General features: G+C 31.9%; 1 protein-coding gene across 1 annotated transcript; it reads left to right on the top strand.

The window, feature by feature from the left end:
• The first annotated feature begins 38 nt into the window (after positions 1 to 38).
• LOC141613617 (subtilisin-like protease SBT1.4) lies at positions 39 to 18,978 on the top strand. The gene is made up of 3 exons (XM_074432361.1): positions 39 to 888; positions 16,848 to 17,443; positions 17,566 to 18,978. The coding sequence occupies exons 1-3, from the start codon at positions 365 to 367 to the stop codon at positions 18,729 to 18,731; spliced, it is 2,286 nt and encodes a 761-aa protein (XP_074288462.1). The 5' UTR covers positions 39 to 364; the 3' UTR covers positions 18,732 to 18,978.
• Positions 18,979 to 20,674: the final 1,696 nt, after the last annotated feature.

The raw sequence follows: 20,674 nt of genomic DNA, 5'->3' as shown, positions 1-20,674 counted from the left end.
CTAAAACAACCAATAATCAAACTCAAACTCAATGATTGATTCAATCATCCCCACACAAATACTATCTTACAACCCCTTAAAGTTGTTGAGTTCTTTACATAAAATTGTCGAGCTATTTTATAAGTTATTGAGCTAATTTAAAAAGTTATTGAGTTTAATAATTATTCCTCTTAAGCTCAATAACTTTGTATTGTAACTCGACAATTTTGTTAGTAAAGCTCGACAACTTTATAACAAAACTCGACAACATTGAAAATGTTGTACGTAAACTACATACAACCAGTTGTATAATCTACAAATTGCCCCACACAAATACTATAAATATCGGAATCTTAATCTCACACATGATTCCCAAACCTCCAAAATGTCCCCTCTTTTTCTCCTCCCGATCCTCCTCCTTCTCCTTCCTCAAACCCAATCCACCACCCAAACCTACATCATCCACACCCAACCCTCCACCCGATCCTACACCCACCTCCTTCACTCTCTCTCCTCCACCTCATCACCACCCCCTCACCTCCTCTACACATACTCCCACTCCGCCACCGGTTTCGCAGCCCGGCTCACTCCGGTTCAAGCCGCCGAGTTAACTCGCCACCCCACCGTCCTCTCCGTCTCACCCGACCGGGTTCACCAACTCCACACCACACATACCCCGGATTTCTTGGGCCTCGCTGACGGGTCGGGTCTCTGGCCCAACTCCGGCTACGCGTCTGACGTCATCGTTGGTGTGTTGGATTCTGGAATCTGGCCCGAGATTCCTAGTTTTAATGATGATGGGTATGATCCTGTGCCTGACACGTGGAAAGGGGAGTGCTTTGTGGGCCCGTCTTTTCCGGTTACTTCTTGTAATCGGAAACTCATTGGTGCTCGTGCTTTTTACCAAGGGTAATTTAATTTTTATATTATGTAATTTGATGTTAACGGGATTTGAACTCGAGTGACACTAGCTAAGCTAAGTAACATCTACTCCCTCCATTCAACTCCACTTTGCAAGTTTGCTTTATCACGTTTGCCAACGCAATTTTTACGCGATAAATATCATTAACTGCGTATTTGCAAAAATTATAAAAGTTTACTCTTAAAGACGAATCAAATAAGATCTCACATGAATATATTTTCACTTATGTATCGAGAGAAAAATGAAGTTGAATGTCCGCTTGTGAATAATGCGCAAAAGAGAAAGTTGCAAATTGGAGTTGAATGGAGGGAGTATAGATTAGATTAGACTAGTTTTCTTGCCCGTGCGTTGCACGGATATTAAAATGATGTGTGATAATTTTTTCTCCATAAAATGGAATATAGACATATAGTACATCGTTCATGTCTAAGATTTTATGTATGCCGCATGACCAACAAATAATTCTCGTTAACATAATATTGACATAAAAAAAAAAGAGTGTTTGATTAATAAAATACTTTTTTTTTGAGGAAAATAAAACCAATATTAAGTTTATATATATGATACTTGGACTAATAGTTTTTAGAATTTGTTCATTACTACATGTTTGTTTTTCAATTGGTCAAGGAAAACAATAATATCTACTCTGTAATCTGCATAATCAACTCAATGATGCAACAAATCTCCTTCTTTCGAATAACAACCGTAATTTAATCATTGTTGGATCAAATTGTAATTATGTAAAAACATTTAGAGGTAGTTCTCAATGATGCAACAAATCTCCTTCTTTCGAATAACAACCATAATTTAATCATTGCAGGATCAAATTGTAATTATGTAAAAACATTTAGAGGTAGTTAGAATGTTATATCTCCGAGTCAAATTATAGAAGTACGTTTGAATGTGAACCAAATTCCGACACAATACTACATGGCTAGGGCTGCTTATGACCCCCCTCTCTATATCAATAGTCTTGGCCCCCATTTTCTCATTTGAAACAAAATCTTTCACGCACACCCCTATTTTTCTTCCCTATTCACACACATGATCTAAAACAATCTCATCCCTTCAAATTTATCCAACCAAGTGAAAAATTGAACCCCTACTTCTAGAAAAACCCACCATCCAATAGAAACTAACTCTTGCTCTCGACAATGTTGTTTTTTTTAGGAAAATAAAACCAATATGAAATTTATATATATGATACTTGGGACTGAGGAGTTTTTAGATTTTGTTCATTAATACCTGTTTGTTTTTCAATTGGTCAAGTAAAACAATAATATCTACTTAATCAACTCAATGATGCAACAAATCTCCTTCTTTAGAATAACAACCATAATTTAATCATTGTTGGGTCAAATGGTAGTTACGTAAAAACATTTACAGGTAGTTAAATGTTATATCTCCTGGTCAAACTATTGACGTACCTTTGAATGTGAACCAAATTCCAACGCAATACTACATGACTGGGGCTGCTTATGACACCTCACTATAACAATAGTCTTGCCTCCCATCTTCTCATTTGAAACAAAATCCTTCATGCAGAGTTGCAGACCCCTATTTTTCTTCCCTATTCACACACATGATCTAAATCAATCTCATCCCTTGAAAGATCGATCCTTGTCTTCGAAACTTGTCTCAAATTTATCCATCCAGGTTTATCAGTATGATCTTTTGAGGTTTCTTGTTATTATTCATGTTACCTATATGTTTTATCGCAAGCGATATTTTGCTGATAAATAACCTTATTTATTATCACTATCCTCGTTAAACTCATCACCCTCTACAAATGCACCCTCCCTCCACCCCACTAATTTAACCGCGAAATAAAACATCAGCCACTGTGATTAATTCTTACTACTTGAAACAACCTCCAATCCACTACTACTATCACTACCTTTCTGCCACGTTTTACATCTAAGAAGTCATAAATCACATTCACCTCCATGAAACACCAATCTTTACTCCAGATAATATGGATCCTCGTCTCCCTTATCGAAGACAATTTATTTCTCCCTTATCTCTCTCCCTTTCCCTTCCTAATCTTTTTCTTGTCCCCTCCCCTACCTCCATTCCAGATACTCAAACAAAGTGTGTGGGTACTATGTTTGTAAACTGAATAAATTTGAATATTATATATATACACGAACTTTGTTATTTATTTCATTTTGCATAAATAAATCTTACTACCTCCATCTCATTTTTATTGTCCTTTTTTCTTCAAATTTTATTATCTCATAATTATTATCCCCTTTCTATATCTACTAAGGAAAAACTTTAGTCAATCAACTCGTCGCAATCAACCTCATTCCCACTCGAAACAACCTTTAGCCCACTACTTAATCCCTTCGGTTCACACATAAAACGGTCTAAAATGCAAAGTTTTCATCTCTCTCTTGAAAAGTCCATCTAACTAACAGAAAACTAACCGCTACTTTCTGAACTTGATCACTTTTAAATCCCGTAAAGATCAAGTTGAACATAACAAAACAAAAATGCAGAAATTTAGGTTTTCTTTGATAACGACAGATTGAACATTTTTTTGGCATTTTGAGAGTTTTTACACTATTTAAATAACAAATGTGCTATTTTGAGTGTTGATCATTGACATATTGAAATAGTAGATTGTGGTGTAATTTCCTGTTTTACATTATGACCTTTAATTAGTATATTATAAGAAAATAAAAATTGAGTTTTTTTTATCTCCGAGGAAATTAAAGATCAAACTTTATCTTTATCATATTTATAATTAATAGTCTTCACTTAAAATATATAAATTTAAGCAAGTTCAAATAAGTTAGCTAAAAGTTATAAATCACAAATTGTACAAAGCAGTAAAATCATTTTTTTTATTAATATGAAATAAATGTCATAAACTTCATGAGAATATTAATGCGGTAGAGAACTATAGAAGAGTTGACAAGTACGTGACCCCCTTTTAGGTTTAAATTTTTTCATTTATTTTTATATTTTTGCCTAAAGGTGGTTAAAACATCGTATTCTGCATGACGAATATGTGTCACCCTTCTCCAATTCATATCTTTCCCTAAATTATAGTGATGATGTGCTCAATTTACAAAAAAAAAAAAAAAAAAAAAAATTAGCATCAACAATAATTAGTTTGCTCCATATAATTGAATAGTACCATTTTTTATGCATGTAAATTTGTCAGAAGAAAAGCTTGAGAGAGACGGTCGTCACTAATTTAGGGAAAGACTACTCTTACCCTTTTATGTGTTTATCATGACTTTTTTTTTTCTTTTTAATGTTGATCGTTGCTTGAATTGAATCTTAACATTTTACATATTTCTATAATAAGTGTATCTAATTTACCTTCAAGCCTCATTCAAATCTATTTTATTACTCGTGGTACCATTTTTACTTTAAATTGTAAAACAATCGCACAATAAAGTTTTTCAAAACATTTACTCATTTGTCATAATATGATATTTCGATTCGCATATTAGCAGCAACTTTCTTTATCTTTTAATACTCCATGAAAAATAAATATCAAACTTTGTACTTATCAATAATTTGTGAATATCTTATTTAATTTTTGATTAATATACTTTTATATAATGACAAATGAATGTAAATGTAATAACAAATTATCAATAGAAGTTGAAGTGTATTGTGAGGGAAATAACTTTAAATTAGTAGGAGAAATACATATGACATTTTAAAAATAAACTTCGTATTATTTCAGCGTTCCTTTTAGCAATAACAAAAGACATAGGGGAATATTTCAGCGTTCCTTTTACTCTTTACATGAGTAAATTCCATGTAGTACCGTATTATGCATGCACATTTGTCACAACTCAGTTCGGCCTAGGGCCTTTTAGCCTCATAATACCTCATTTTTTTAATCGAAAGTTGTCATAAAATTGGATATTATAAATATATTAAAGGTTTTTTTTCCTTCTAATTTAATAAAAAGTGAACAAATACTAATGAATAATTTTTTAGTATTAATAAATTGTAGATAGTTAATTTATTTCCTGTTTCTAATAATAAAATTGTAAAATAATTAATTAATTCTCATTTCTAATAGGAAAATTATATTCCTAATTATAATATAAAATTTTTAAATAATTATTATCTCCTAATTATAATAGTATAATTAGGAAAAAAAAGTCTTAATAAATTGTTAATTTATTTCCTATTTCTAATAGGAAAATTGTAAAATAATTAATTTATTTCCTATTTCTAATAGAAAAATTATATTCCTAATTATAATAGAAAAATTTTAAATAATTAATTATCTCCTAATTGTATGCTAATAGTAACTTTAAAATTAGTAGGAGAAATACATATGACATTTGAAAAATAAACTTCGTATTATGTATAATTAAATATGACATTAGCAATAACAAAAGACGTAGGGGAATATTTCAGCGTATCTTTTACTCTTTACATGAGTAAATTCCATGTAGTACCGTATTATGTATGCACATTTGTCACAACTCAGTTCGGCCTAGGGCCTTTTAGCCTCATAATACCTCATTTTTTTAATCGAAAGTTGTCATAAAATTGGATATTATAAATATATTAAAGGTTTTTTTTCCTTCTAATTTAATAAAAAGTGAACAAATACTAATGAATAATTTTTTAGTATTAATAAATTGTAGATAATTAATTTATTTCCTGTTTATAATAATAAAATTGTAAAATAATTAATTAATTCTCATTTCTAATAGAAAAATTATATTCCTAATTATAATATAAAATTTTTAAATAATTATTATCTCCTAATTCTAATAGTATAATTAGGAAAAAAAAGTCTTAATAAATTGTTAATTTATTTCCTATTTCTAATAGGAAAATTGTAAAATAATTAATTTATTTCCTATTTCTAATAGAAAAATTATATTCCTAATTATAATAGAAAATTTTTAAATAATTAATTATCTCCTAATTCTATGCTAACAGTAACTTTAAAATTAGTAGGAGAAATACATATGACATTTGAAAAATAAACTTCGTATTATGTATAATTAAATATGACATTAGCAATAACAAAAGACGTAGGGGAATATTTCAGCGTTCCTTTTACTCTTTACATGAGTAAATTCCATGTAGTACCGTATTATGCATGCACATTTGTCACAACTCAGTTCGGCCTAGGGCCTTTTAGCCTCATAATACCTCATTTTTTTAATCGAAAGTTGTCATAAAATTGGATATTATAAATATATTAAAGGTTTTTTTTCCTTCTAATTTAATAAAAAGTGAACAAATACTAATGAATAATTTTTTAGTATTAATAAATTGTAGATAATTAATTTATTTCCTGTTTCTAATAATAAAATTGTAAAATAATTAATTAATTCTCATTTCTAATAGGAAAATTATATTCCTAATTATAATATAAAATTTTTAAATTATTATTATCTCCTAATTCTAATAGTATAATTAGGAAAAAAAAGTCTTAATAAATTGTTAATTTATTTCCTATTTCTAATAGGAAAATTGTAAAATAATTAATTTATTTCCTATTTCTAATAGAAAAATTATATTCCTAATTATAATAGAAAAATTTTAAATAATTAATTATCTCCTAATTCTATGCTAATAGTATAATTAGAAAAAAAAAGCCTCCTTTAGTTATATATACTAGATTTAATGCCTGGGCGATGCCCGGGCCTGTTTGTAATATTCTGTGATTGTGATGTAACAATACTCTAAGGTCCTTTTCGTTTGGACCTAATTTTGCTGAACTAAACTGTAATTATAAGAGCTTAATTTTTCTAAACTAAACTAAATTTATAGTAGCTTACCTTTTCAGATGAAGTAAACTTATAAGAGCTTAACATTTAGGATTTGAACTTGTAGGAGCTTAAGTGTTCTCAACTTAACTTTTTAAAAATTACTTTTTCTTACTTTCTAGGGTGGTTTTTCTTATATCTTATACTAACCAAGTGGGGAAGACGGTCTTTCAAGTTACTCACCTGCTATAGTACTATTTCCTCTGTTACATTGTGTTTTTCACGTATCTCATTTCGAACCGGTCCATTTAATTTTTTTATGTTTCTATACCTTTACTTACCCCCTCTTGCTTTGAGGTATTAATTTGGCCGTTCTTATTTGTCTAATGTTCATTATTTTAATCCGTAAATTATCAATAAACTATAGGAAATATTATATTTCGTAAAAAATAAGAAGTCGTAAATCCATCTATTTTTTTGACCTTTTTTCAAATTTTCAAATGAACGTTTAAGCACATCAGAATTAAAGTTCTATGCACATATATATATATATATACTACAATGAAACAACCTTTCATTTTAAACTTTAGAATTAAACTCATTTAGGATCCATTTTTGTAAATGTAGAATGCTATTATGTAATTAAATTTTTCCATATTTCCAGTGGAGCCTAAGACTCATTACTCTTTGGTTATGGATTATAATGGAATAAATCAAAATGGCTCACTAAAGTGGCTGCGCTTCTTTCTTTTGTGAAGTAGCGGTCCTTTGATGTAGTTCTCTACGCAATTTTCATCTTGGGTCATTCGGAAGGCTGCGTACATCCGACCCCCCCTTACCCCGCAATTTGCGGGAACCATTGAAGCACTGGGATAATGTTATTGTTGTAAGAAATAGTTGGGTGGTGACGGTATAAATTTTTAACGATGAGTTTTATCATTATCGCTCATGTTTTAGTACTATTGACTCAAATACCCATAACTTGGAGGGTGTAGAAAAAAAAAGAATGTGTAGCCTTACAACTTGCTCTCGCATTCGCATGAAACTCTTTTTATTAACTACCGTCGCCAAAGGCTGAAAGCACTGGAATAAATGTGTATATATCTAACACAAATTCTAAAGCTTGGGTACCATAAATTTGGCATGAATATAAAATTGCTTTTGAGGATTTAACTATAATTGCTCATTAGCACTACATTGAACAAACATGAAGATTAGTGGTAAAAATATCAACTTTTAAATCTGCATGACTATCAAATTACAAACATTTACAATATAATTCCGCGTTTCAAATTTCTAATATCATGACTTTGATATGAGATGGAGGGATTCAATATGAGTCAATATTAACAAACGCCATATAAAGGCCAGTAACATTAAACCGAGCGATACACTTAAAAAAGAATTTAAACCCATGAACTACAAAAAAAAATCATACGTACTGTCAAAGTATTACCTTCCCTGCACAATAAAAACTACTCCGTAACACAGCCATATCCTATGTTGGGAAGTACATATAGATTATGAAAAGCAACAAATAAAAAAATAAAAAAATTATAATTATAATAAAAACCCTTAATTTAATATGATTTTTGTAAAAGTAACATAAAAAAATCGTTTGTTAGGGGAACAATTATAGTTGCCATTTATTAAGATAATGAAGATAAAGTTACATATTATAGTGAATAGAGTCATACTTAAGACGGCGTATATTATAGTGAATAGAGTCATGCTTAAAACGGCGTATCTATTTTAACGATAAAACGGATCAAATACTCTTACATGCTTAATAAGAGGATGTAGTTATTAACTTACCGTCAATATCATCGTTATGACGTATGATGACCTTTATTGTTACCTGAAAAAATAGAAAAAGTAGAACATTAGATCTCACATTATAATTATAAATAAAAGTAAACAGTAGGTCTTATGAGAGACCGTCTCCCACTAATTTAGTGGGAGACAGAATAGGGAAAAAAAAATTCAGTGGGTCCCTCACCCCATCATGTGAGAGGTCTCTCAATAACGCTATTGAGAGACCGTCTCTCCGGAGTTTTTGTGAAAAGTAAATTAGGATGAAAAATTAATGCGATGCAAACAGAGCAAAAGTTAAGTTTAATGCTGAATGCATAAATAAACTACTATAAGAAAATATCACAATCAAAATTCTAAAGGTATTCCTTTATTTTTTGGAGATGGGTAAGATGGGATGTATATATAGAATATTTTTAGGATTGGTTTTTAACTTGAGAGGTGATATAATTAAGCTTCCATAATATGAGTAAAAGATAATTACACTAAGATCTAATCCTACTAAAACTCATCATACGATTAAGATTTCATAATAAAAGATAATAATAACTTGTCACGAACTTCGATGATACAAATCTACATAGTATAAAAGTTGGGTTTTTCTTTGGCTTCTGATTGACCGATGGTTTTGGGAGAATTGGGTGCATGTAGGACCTCCCATGATTTATACAATATTTAATTACTCTCTCTCCTTTCCTCTCATCTCATCTCCTCTCAATTTCTATTCATTAATCTTATTCATATATTCATATTCATAGGTTAAAAAGCTTATGATAAAAAAAATTAAATACATTCAATCTTACATTAAAGATAAAATAAATGGAAAATTGTACAGAAAATTAATACAAACTGGATAGTTCTTTTTCTTCAGAAGCTTTTACTTTCATTTTTTCTAAAACATATTTTCATTGAACATTATGCGTAGTACTTCAACAAAAAAAAATCAATCAAGTTAATTTGCCTTTACTGTATGATATTTATGATTGATCAGACTTTTGTCATTAATTAAATTATTAAAAAAATAATTAAAATATTTATTTTATTTTTCTAAATGATAAAATATTTAATAACCAGCAAAAAAAATAAAGTTGCGTATATAAGTCATTCTTTATTTAAAATAAAAAATACCAGAAACATTTTAAATGAAAAAAAATAAAAAAAATGAAATTTGTTGAAATCGAAATAATTTAACTATGGTTCAAGACAAAAACACAATAATCATCAGAAAATAATTTAAATAGTAGTCCAAAAAGAAAGTATATTTAAATTTAAAAAAAAATACTAAAGTACTTCATTAATATAGAAAAAAAATTAAATATAAAAAATGCTAAAAAGGAAAAAAGTCTTAAAACAGATTTTAATTAAAAAAAAAAGAATATTTTCTCGGAACAAAAATACAAGGATGATTTAATACTAACAAGAGCATCAGATCTACAATAAAGAGTATAAAAAAAGTAGTGAAAATATACTAAAAAAATAAAAAAAAAATATATAGTAATGATCAAAATGTGAAAATATAGTAAAAAATCAAAATTTTAACATAAAATAATACACCGCCTCTTTTGAAATTAGCTTTTCAAAAATAACTAAAGACAACATATAAATACAAAAATTAAAAAACATATCATAAAAACTGGAGATTAGTGAAAAAATAATTTAAAACTAAAAAGTTTCTGTAAAAAAATATTGCATGCAATTCGAAAGAAAAGAACGTGGAATAAATTTAAAAATTTATAGTCAAAAATACTAGAACAGTTAAATTTATGGAAGGGTGAGATTGAGAGTGAACAGATAAAGAGTTTAAAATAGTATGAAAACATTTACCTATTTATTTGAGATGTTGATACATCTATGTTAATGGTGAATCTTAATCAACATATTGAAGAAAAAATAGGCATAAATGAAATTTGTAAGGATCTTTATTAATTTTAAAATTTGGGATGAATTAAAATTGAGAGGAAATAAGAGACACTTTTAAATGCAAATAATAAATGAGGGAGAAAGAGAAGAAGAAGAAGTACACACATAGGCGGCAACATAAGTGAAGGAAACAATTTTTTAGGGTTTGTTTTTGTTTGCAGAGTATATAGATGTACATTAGTAATTCATAAATGGGCTTTGTTTTTATTTGTAGTGGTTGTATTTCATCATTTACGTCATTTACTATTCAATTAGTCTTGACCATTTTATAGAAAGGTAGAATAAAGAAGGTTAAAAACATTTGTTAGTGAATAAAAATAGTTATTAAAACGAAAACATTTGTTGGTGAATAAAAATAGTTACTAAAACAATGCGTTGTAATAAACTTATGTAGAATCGTCTATTTCAATGTACACATCAATACTATATATTAATTCCAGAAACCAAGGGACTTCCATGTAATTAAATAAATCTATACACATTAATTATACTATATAGTTTTTAATCGTTAGCGCCGTGTGATGGACCTGAACAAGGGATTTCAATGTAAATATTATATAGTTTTGGTTAAAAGTATAAATTTAGAGAATATTAGAATATGACGAGTTTCCTTAAAATAAATGGGTCCCACTTATGGTATTAATTACTATAAATATGTTAATTATTAACATACATAAATATAATATAAGTATTTGTTATATTTTGGAAATTATTAAAAGGTAAGTAAATCAATTCATATTTTCAAAAAATATAATATTCCATAATTCATTAGATTTATAATTTAATTAGTAAATAATAATGATTGCTCTTAAATAATATTATAATCTAATTTCAGATTTATTTAAATATATAACTCTAATACAACTAGATAATCAACTATTATGATAGTAACCTTCCATGTGAGTAGTAAAAGCAACAATAATATATACAACGTGAGTAGTGAAAGTCATACTAGCAGCAACGGGGTAGTGAAGTTAACAATAATAAATGCGGGAGTAGTGAAAGAAAAAATAATGACAACGGGAGAAGTGAAAGTAATAGTAGTCACAACACATGTAATTAAAGTAACAGTAGGAACAACGGAAAGAGTGAAAAATTAACTAACAATTCGATTTTAAGAAAATATTAATTTATTTAAATATACGAGCTTGACAAAACTAACGGGTCAACCGTAAAAATAGCAGGAATAGTAAAACAAACAACAGGAACCAAGAAGTAGTGAACGTAATAGTATTAACAAGGGATGTAGTGAAAGTAATGATATTAACGGCGGGAGAGGTGAACGTGTCTCATAATTTGTTGATTAATTTTACCTCTCATCATAATTTCAATATATAAATTGTAAATGTATGTGTTAACCAAATTTAGAGAAATCATATTTCATAGAAAATAAAATTTAAATATTAAATAAAGGTAGCTCGGGCGTAGCCGGGCGCCAAACCTAGTTATATATATATATACAGTTTATTGTGGATTTAGGGGGGCTAGCAGGAACGCTCGCTCCTACTGGATATTAAGAATTTTGATTTCTTAGTTTAAATATTCGAAATTTTCCAAGGTTTACTTTATGACATTATCAGTTCGCCCCCGCTCAGATTTTTCGTTCCCCCCCCCACCCCAACGGAGAATCTTAACTTCGCCACTAATTATACATCACTCTTTTAGAAAATATACATATTTTTATATTTTGTTATCTCACTACCCCGTTTTACTCAATACTTTACGTTTACTTTTACATGTATATTTTCTTTTGACTGGAGAAATAAATAAATTATATGGAGTAACAAGAATGTAACCATTAAACTAAATGTATACATTTAAAATACAACTTTAAATATTTTTCTTATATAAATATAGTGTAATCTTAAGATTTTTCACAAGTTTTTTATTAGTTAAGATTCAAGACAATAATAGGAGTATATTGTATTTGACTTATTTAGTACATCCACGATCATTGTAAGGTTTATAATTTTCTCAATATAATGTTGTGCTACTGATCCTGTCATTCGGGTTATGAGTTAAACTCAGATGCCCAGTTTAAGTGTTGATTTGGGTATAAATTGAGTCATTCAGGTCAAGTTAATTTTTTTAGGTATACACATTAATTTAAACTGGCAAACAATTTAAATAAAAACAATATAATTGAATATTTGTAATTTTATTAGATAATTTATATTATGTATGTTGGATATTATTAATTTTTTAAATTATAACTGTGTGATTTTATTTCTAACATGTACGCATTTAGTCAAATTCTTGAATATTTTATCCCGTGCAATTTTTGCACGGGTTTAAAACTAGTTCACAACTAATAATTAGGTGATATGTAGTCTAAAGTTTGCATAATTGCATTCTTTTTTATGATGCTCAACGTGCAAGTATTATTTAAATAAAAAGATAGAGTTGATAAAGTTCTATCAATGCTAAAATTATTCTTGGTATTTTTCACTATCAATGGGGTTTTATCATCTATATTAAGTTGAAAAATTCTTGAGTACACCTGGTGTACCACGTCACTGTACACTATAGCCAATAAGAATATTAGAATTACCCACACTCTCCATAAATAATAAAACAAAATCTAAGTGGAATATGATTAAAGGTTTATCATTGGTTAGGGTGTACGATAATCTTGTACACCGAGTGTACCCAAGAATTTTTCAAGTTAAGATAGAGTTGTTAGAATTCCGTTGATATATATACCTCACATAGTATTTGTGTTTGTATAAGATTCATCTTGCCAGTTGTACTATTATATATTGTAAAGGCATTTTATTTCAACAATCAACATAATTAACATTGCTCAAGTTCTTTAGCATTGAAGTCTCTAGATATTTCGAGAGATAGAAGAAGGGAATCATGATATATCTCTAATCACAAATAACATTGGAGACATAGTGGTAGGCTTATGACTTACGAGAGTACATTGGGTAGAATATCTCGTGCACTTGTTTTCCTATTCTGTTTTGAGTATCTCAGCCATTTATTTGCCTTTTTATGCAATAATGTATGCCCCATTAGGCATTGCAAATTATATGTTGCTCTGATCTAATCTATATAAGAAAGCATTAAAGGGTCAGTTTATTTAACAACTAATTTGTCTCTTTTTATCCGTGTTAAATATAACACGGGTTAAATACTACCCTACTTGAATAGATATGAATATTATTTTGTTAGTCCCTAGGATCCTTCTTTTTGTCTTACCTATAATATTTGACCCGTCTTAAAAATACGACGAATATGCTGGCCTTAGATAAAAATTTGTGTTTAACAAAACACCAACACAAAAGTAAAGCTCTAACAAATCGTAACTATAGGCTAAATGTATAGAATATGCAAAGATGAAACTATTGAATATTAGTAGACCTGTCAAACGGGTCGGGCGGGTCGGGTCATACGGGTCGGGTCAGAATACGGGTCGGGTTATACGGGTCACGGGTCGGGTTAGGGTCAGAATACAGGTCAAGAAATAATATCTAACGCCTTTTTTAAACGATTTTTTTAATTTATAAAATATTTTTTAAAAATGTAAATCATTATAGCGAATTGGAGGGAGTATTTAAAATTAATATTTTAATCATATTCAACGTTTACATTAATTATATTGACATAATTATTAAAATAAAGTTTTTTTAATAATTATTTTATTATTAAATATTATAAAAGTTATATAAAATTAATTTTTTGGTTGTTTTTGTAATTTTAAGTGATAAAAAAAATATTTTTTTAACTATTTTTTCAAATATAATATATAAATATTAATATTTTAATAAAATTCTTGATTTCCCTTTGACCCAACGGATCGACCCGTTCGGGTCGGGTCTCGACCCTAAAATAACGGGTCATTTCGGATTCGGGTCAAACGGGTCGTGGGTCGAAAAAACCGGGTCTGTAACCCTAAAAAAACGGGTCGGGCGAGTCGGGTTTTCGAGTCGAGTCGAGTTTTGACAAGTCTAAATATTAGATATAAACAACATTAACAATTAAATGACAATGCAAACCTAATAAATCAGGACAATCGATGATAAATACCAAAATAAATAAAATAGTCTATTATTGGAGTGGGGATTCTCTGTCCCATTTGGTGTGCCAATCTGTGTGCCACTCCAATCGCCTTCTAACACATCAACAAATTAATATAATTATTGCAATGACACACACAATGAGACACAAAAGTGGGACAGAGGATCCTTACTGCTATTATTGGCAACCTCTTCCTATACAAAATAATGCAACTAATAATAAAAATAAAATCACTAAATTTGCAATGATTAAGCAGTGTATTTTGTTGTCCCATATGACACTATTTTTTGTTTTTTGGTACACGCCCCATATATGACTATATATAGTGGAGACGGAGAGAGTTAATGTGAGAGTAGGACACAAACACTCAAAACGGAGTGTAAATTTGAACCCTTCACGTGAAGTGTAGGCAATTTGATTTGAATGTTGATAGTCAACCACAATTTTTATCAACAAACAATTCATTAATAAAACTCTATCCTAAAAATGAAACTCTATCTAGTGGAATTTAATAGATAAAAATTACTTTAAAAATTAAAACTCTATCCTAAAAATGAAACTCTATCTAGTGGAATTTAATAGATAAAAATTACTTTAAAAATTATCCTAAAAATAAAAACTCTATCTTAGTAACAAATTGGAATTTAATAGATAAAAATTATGAGTAATTCTACCGTCCTCCCGGAGGACGGTACTCCTCACACACAAGCCATTATAATATTGCATTTGGGTGGATTGTGTTTGTGTGTGAGGAGTACCATCCTCCGGGAGGACGGTAGAATTTTTGAAAAATTATTTAGGTGTTTCGGCAATGTTGGAGACTCTATCAACACTCGAAAAAAGCTTCCTTTAATAATATAGATAGATAGATAGATATTGATTAGATGAGCAAGTATATTAATTATGATGATTATGATGATATGAAAATATGTCATCATGTCATGAATCATGAGTATATGACTATATGAGTATGAATTTATGTCATGAATCTTCGTTCATTTTGATGACTTTACCAACTAAGCTAACTTACGTGTGCGGATTAGATGAGATGATCAAGTATATAATCCTCCTTCCGTACCAGACCAATGGTAACACACTAACACTTACCTAATACGGCCGTACCACACCAATGGTAACATTCCTTATTTAGCCCACAACATTACCAAATTATCCTTATACTCATTTGATATTTACATAAAATGTCACTACATACTCCACATACCAACTCACAATTAAACCCACAATTACATACCCCACCTATTTTCTTTCCTCTTTACCCCTTCTTTTACCTTCTTTACTTAAAAGCTCCATTTCTTACCACGTTACCATTTGTATGGTATGGAGGGAGTAATGATTATGATTATACGAAATTACTCCCTCCCATCCAAACCAAAGGTTGCATTTGACTTTTTGGCACTATTTATGATTGTAAGGAATCTTTGGTATTATTATTAGTAATGTATAAGAGAAAACATGGTCATGCGAGATCTTGTTTGATTCATCGTCATGAATGCTACTCCCTCCGTACCAGACCAAAGGTAACACTTACTATAAACGGACGTACCACACCAAAGGTAACATTCCTTATTTGGGCCACAACATTACCAAGTTATCCTTATACCTATGATATTTACACAAAATGCCATTACATACCCCACCTATCAACCCACAATTAAACCCACAATTACATACCCCACCTATTTTTTCCCTATTTACCCTTACTTTTTCCACTTTTTCTTAAATACTCCACTTTTCCCTAGGTTACCTTTGGTGTGGTACGGAGGGAGTATAAGAATATCAAGTTTTTATAATTTTTAATAATGTGTAACTAAAGATATTCACCTTGCAAAACGCGTCTCGACAAGCGTAATAAAGTCAAATGTAACATTTGGTTTGGATGGGAGGGAGTATGTCATTACTCATGAGTATGATTGGTGGTGGTATGACCCTATGGGGTCTAGTTGAGACGGTCGCCCGTATATTGGAAAAGTTGCGACTTTTTTTTTTTTTTGAAAGAACCCAAGGAGGGTTTAATGCATTAAATCGATGTCGACCAAAGCAATGTTAGCAATGTTCTGGGGAAGATCTTCGACCCATCTATGCCTACCACGGTTCCAAGAGCATGATTGGTTGATTGTTAATATCACATTGTAGTTATTCTAGATAATGTTTTGAGTTACTTTGTAATCAATAAAATTTTTAGTATCTTAAAGGACCGTCTTATTCTACGATTTGTGTTCCCCATCGAATAGTAATGGATTTAATTTAATTGATTTTGGAACTTAGGAGTCCACTGCAATTTGAGTGAAGTTAGTGTGTACATAAACTAGTTGGTGCTACTCATCTAGGTTAGTTGGCTTTGAAATTCACATTCTAATGAAGTGGAAGATCGAGTTTCTGTCGAAGATTATGTGACGTTTTGTTTGGTTTAAGACGATTGTGGTTAGTTTGATCATAGGTTCTTATAATGTTTTGATATTGTGTAGGTATGAAGCGCATAAAGGGCCGATGAATGAGACCAAAGAGTCGAAATCACCTAGGGATACGGAAGGTCACGGGACCCACACGGCTTCGACAGCAGCAGGATCAGTGGTTGCTGACGCCGGGTTTTTCCAATATGCACGAGGGGAGGCAAAGGGGATGGCGCCCAAGGCTCGCATTGCTGCTTACAAAGTGTGTTGGAGTAATGGATGCCATGATTCAGACATACTGGCGGCTTTTGACCAGGCCATCGAGGATGGGGTCGACGTGATTTCACTATCTGTGGGAACCTCGGGGCTGGCTCCGAAATATTATGAGGACTCTATTGCTATTGGGTCACTTCATGCTGTTCAGAGCGGAGTCCTGGTCTCTTGCTCTGCTGGGAATTCAGGTCCTAACCCGTACACTGTCACAAATATCGCACCTTGGATTTTGACAGTTGGTGCTTCGACACTTGATAGGGAGTTTCCGGCTGATGTGGTGTTGGGTGATGGAAGGACGTTTAATGGAGTGTCCTTATATTCTGGGGATCCTTTGAATGAGAGTGAGTACTTGGAGCTGGTCTACGGTGGTGATTGTGGCAGTCGACAGTGCTTAGAAGGTACTACCTTTTCTCAGTCCTGTAATGTTTTTTCCCCCCTGATAGAATGTCGTTTGACGGTGAACATGACGTAGATTATCTTTGCAAGTAGCATAGTCTAATGAGTGTATGTGTCATGACAGGTGAACTTGACTCAGCAAAAGTGTCTGGGAAAATGGTCCTATGTGAGCGAGGATCTACTGCTCGTGTAGCAAAGGGTACTGCAGTAAAGCATGCTGGTGGAGCGGCAATGATTCTAGCCAACACAGCCGAAAGTGGTGAGGAACTGGTAGCTGATTCTCACTTAGTTGCCGCCACTATGGTCGGCCAGATTGCTGCGAACCAGATCAAAGACTACGTCTCTTCAGCACCTAATCCAACAGCTATAATCAAGTTCATTGGAACTGTCATAAGCACCTCGCCCTCATCTCCGCGGGTGGCAGCATTTTCCAGTCGTGGGCCCAATCACCTCACACCTGAAATACTCAAGCCCGATGTTATTGCACCAGGGGTCAACATCTTAGCCGGTTGGACAGGAGCTTCTTCTCCCACCGACCAGGAAGTTGACCCGAGAAGGGTCCAGTTTAATATTATATCGGGAACCTCCATGGCCTGCCCACATGTTAGTGGTTTGGCCGCTTTGCTTAAGAACGCTTACCCTAGTTGGACCCCATCAGCTATCAAATCTGCACTTATGACGACAACCTATTACCTCGACAATTCTGGAAAGAATTTCACTGATCTTGCCACGGGTAAGGAATCTTCTCCATTTGTTATTGGGTCGGGCCATGTTGATCCTAACAAAGCTCTGGATCCGGGGCTAGTTTATGATGTTGGTACTGAGGATTATATAGCATTTTTATGTTCTATCGGGTATGATCCCAAAAAGATTGCCATTTTCCTCAAGAAGCCTGCTACTATAGACTGCGCGGTCAACAACTTGTCTAGCCCTGGTAATCTGAACTATCCGTCATTCTCGGTTGTATTTGAATCCGGGAAAGAGGTTGTAAAATACACCAGATTGGTGAAAAATGTCGGGAGCTCAGTCGATGCTGTATATGAAGTTAGCGTAAATGCACCAGTAAATGTTGATATTAGTGTTTCTCCGAGGAAGCTTGTTTTCAGTGCAGAACACCAAACATTGTCTTATGAGATTACTTTCACTAGTATCACTAATGCCTTTCAATCAATCTTGGGATCGTCAAGCTTTGGGTCGATTGAATGGAATGATGGGAGTCATCGGGTTAGGAGCCCCATTGCTGTGAGATGGGTCCAAGGTACACAACGGCACTTCGTCTCTTCAATCTAAGTTCGGATTCTTGATGCTGTAAATGGTGTAGAATATATACATCATGGATTGCAGGCAGCATGCCAAGGGAAGGTGATTTTTTATCAGTCAAGAAGTTTTATACTCTTTGATTTGCTGAACTCTATTTGAAATTTGTACCATTATTCTTCTTGCAATGTCTTTCCATTTTTAATGGAATCAAATACTCGTTATTCTTTAGTCATTGATTATGATATAATAATAATAATAATAAAAATGACTTACTAAACACTTTGCACTTCTTTTTTTGCGAAATACAGTGCTGAACGCAATTTATATTTTTTGCCATTCGAAGATAGTTTCTTTGGGTTACTAATGCAAGAGTAAGACTGCGTACATCTGACCCCTTGTTACCTTGTGTTATCTTAGTTATTCCCTCTAACCCCCTAAGGGTGTCCAGACTGTTCGAGTGCTAGTTCCCTTTTAGCATAGATTTAGTACCTGGAGAGCCTATAGCCGGATGCCCCGTACAAATCGTAACGCCTCATTCATCTCTTACCTGGAAAAGGCCATTCTTATCCCTTGTAGCCAACTAATGGAAAGAAAGATGATGGTTGTTGATATCAGATCGGTATTTATAATACCTTACAAGAAACCTTAAGCATTACTTAAACCTAGAGACAGCCATCGTAACGTAGCCGTCACTACTAAGCCCTAATGGGCCTAATATCCTAATAAAAGAAATGGAAGATATAAAACTAAATCCAGGTATGATGATCAATGTCATACATCGGCGAGGGCAGGTGGATTGATTTAGATCTTAGATCCAACGAATTCCTTGTATTTCTTGGTCTTTCATTAATAAGATTAATAATTAATAATACAGATGTCAACTAGTTTAGTTGGTAAAGTCATAAAAAAGGGTGATCATAATCCAGCGTCACATTTTATCCATACTCTAGATCATTTATTGAGAGACTTGATGATTGATGATGGGGCTTAGTAGCAAGAAATGGTAAAACTCCCATGCCAATTTGTAACTTGTAAGTGTGGAAAGTTTAGGCATCACAAGATTTGAAAGAAAAGGAATGGAGGAGTTGGCTTTCGTTTATGACAACTTATTATTTATGCTTACTCACGTGTCCAATAATTCCAAAATTCCATCTTATCTCTTTAAATTTCTAATCATTTGATTGCATTAAAGATCCAGTTTCTTTATGACTTCTTCACTTCTACTTTCCTCATTATCCATCTCCAAAGCATCATCCATTAAAAACTTTTAATAATAAGTACCTTCACTCTCCAGTCGTCTCTCCAATCTTCTCAATTTCTCATATGACAACTTGACAAGTAAATTTGTTCCGAGTGCATTACGTTTTGTCTACATGGACAACAAATGCAAGTGGCTAGAATATTACTCCTTCTGTCCTGGTCAATTATTATCCTTTACTTTTGGCATAAAGATCAAGAAAAGAGGAGATGACCAATAACCAAATGACAAGTGGAACAAAGTGAATGAGAATGATCAAATTACTCATCAAGTTCATTCATAAAATAGAAAGGATTACAAATGGCTGAGACACCCCAAAATAGAAGAGGACAACAAATGACCGGGACAAAGGGAGTATTTTACTGGTATGTGAAAGGAGAAGGATCGGAGAAAACTCTAAAAAGATTGTCCATAGCATTGCTCGACAAGAATGAAAGCGAGAGCGTTAGGAACTAGTGTTTGTCAAGCACTAGGCACTCGTAATCGGTCTCGGGTTGTGGGTGTCGGAATCCTAGTCTCGATCGACACACACGGGCTTGTTAGTGAAGTGAAGGTAAGAGTCGTTCACAAGAAAGCAACAACAAGCAATAAGAAGACAACTTGGTGGGAAGCAGACGTTTGATTGACTAGTACTCCCCAAAGAGGGAAATTTGATAGTTACATCCTGGTAGCAGGAAACATTGAAAGTGCAGAATAGCGATACATCCATTTAGGG

This window comes from Silene latifolia, chromosome 1 (genome assembly GCF_048544455.1).
Source record: "Silene latifolia isolate original U9 population chromosome 1, ASM4854445v1, whole genome shotgun sequence".
NCBI lineage: Eukaryota > Viridiplantae > Streptophyta > Magnoliopsida > Caryophyllales > Caryophyllaceae > Silene > Silene latifolia.
This window is presented reverse-complemented; position numbering and strand designations above follow the sequence as displayed.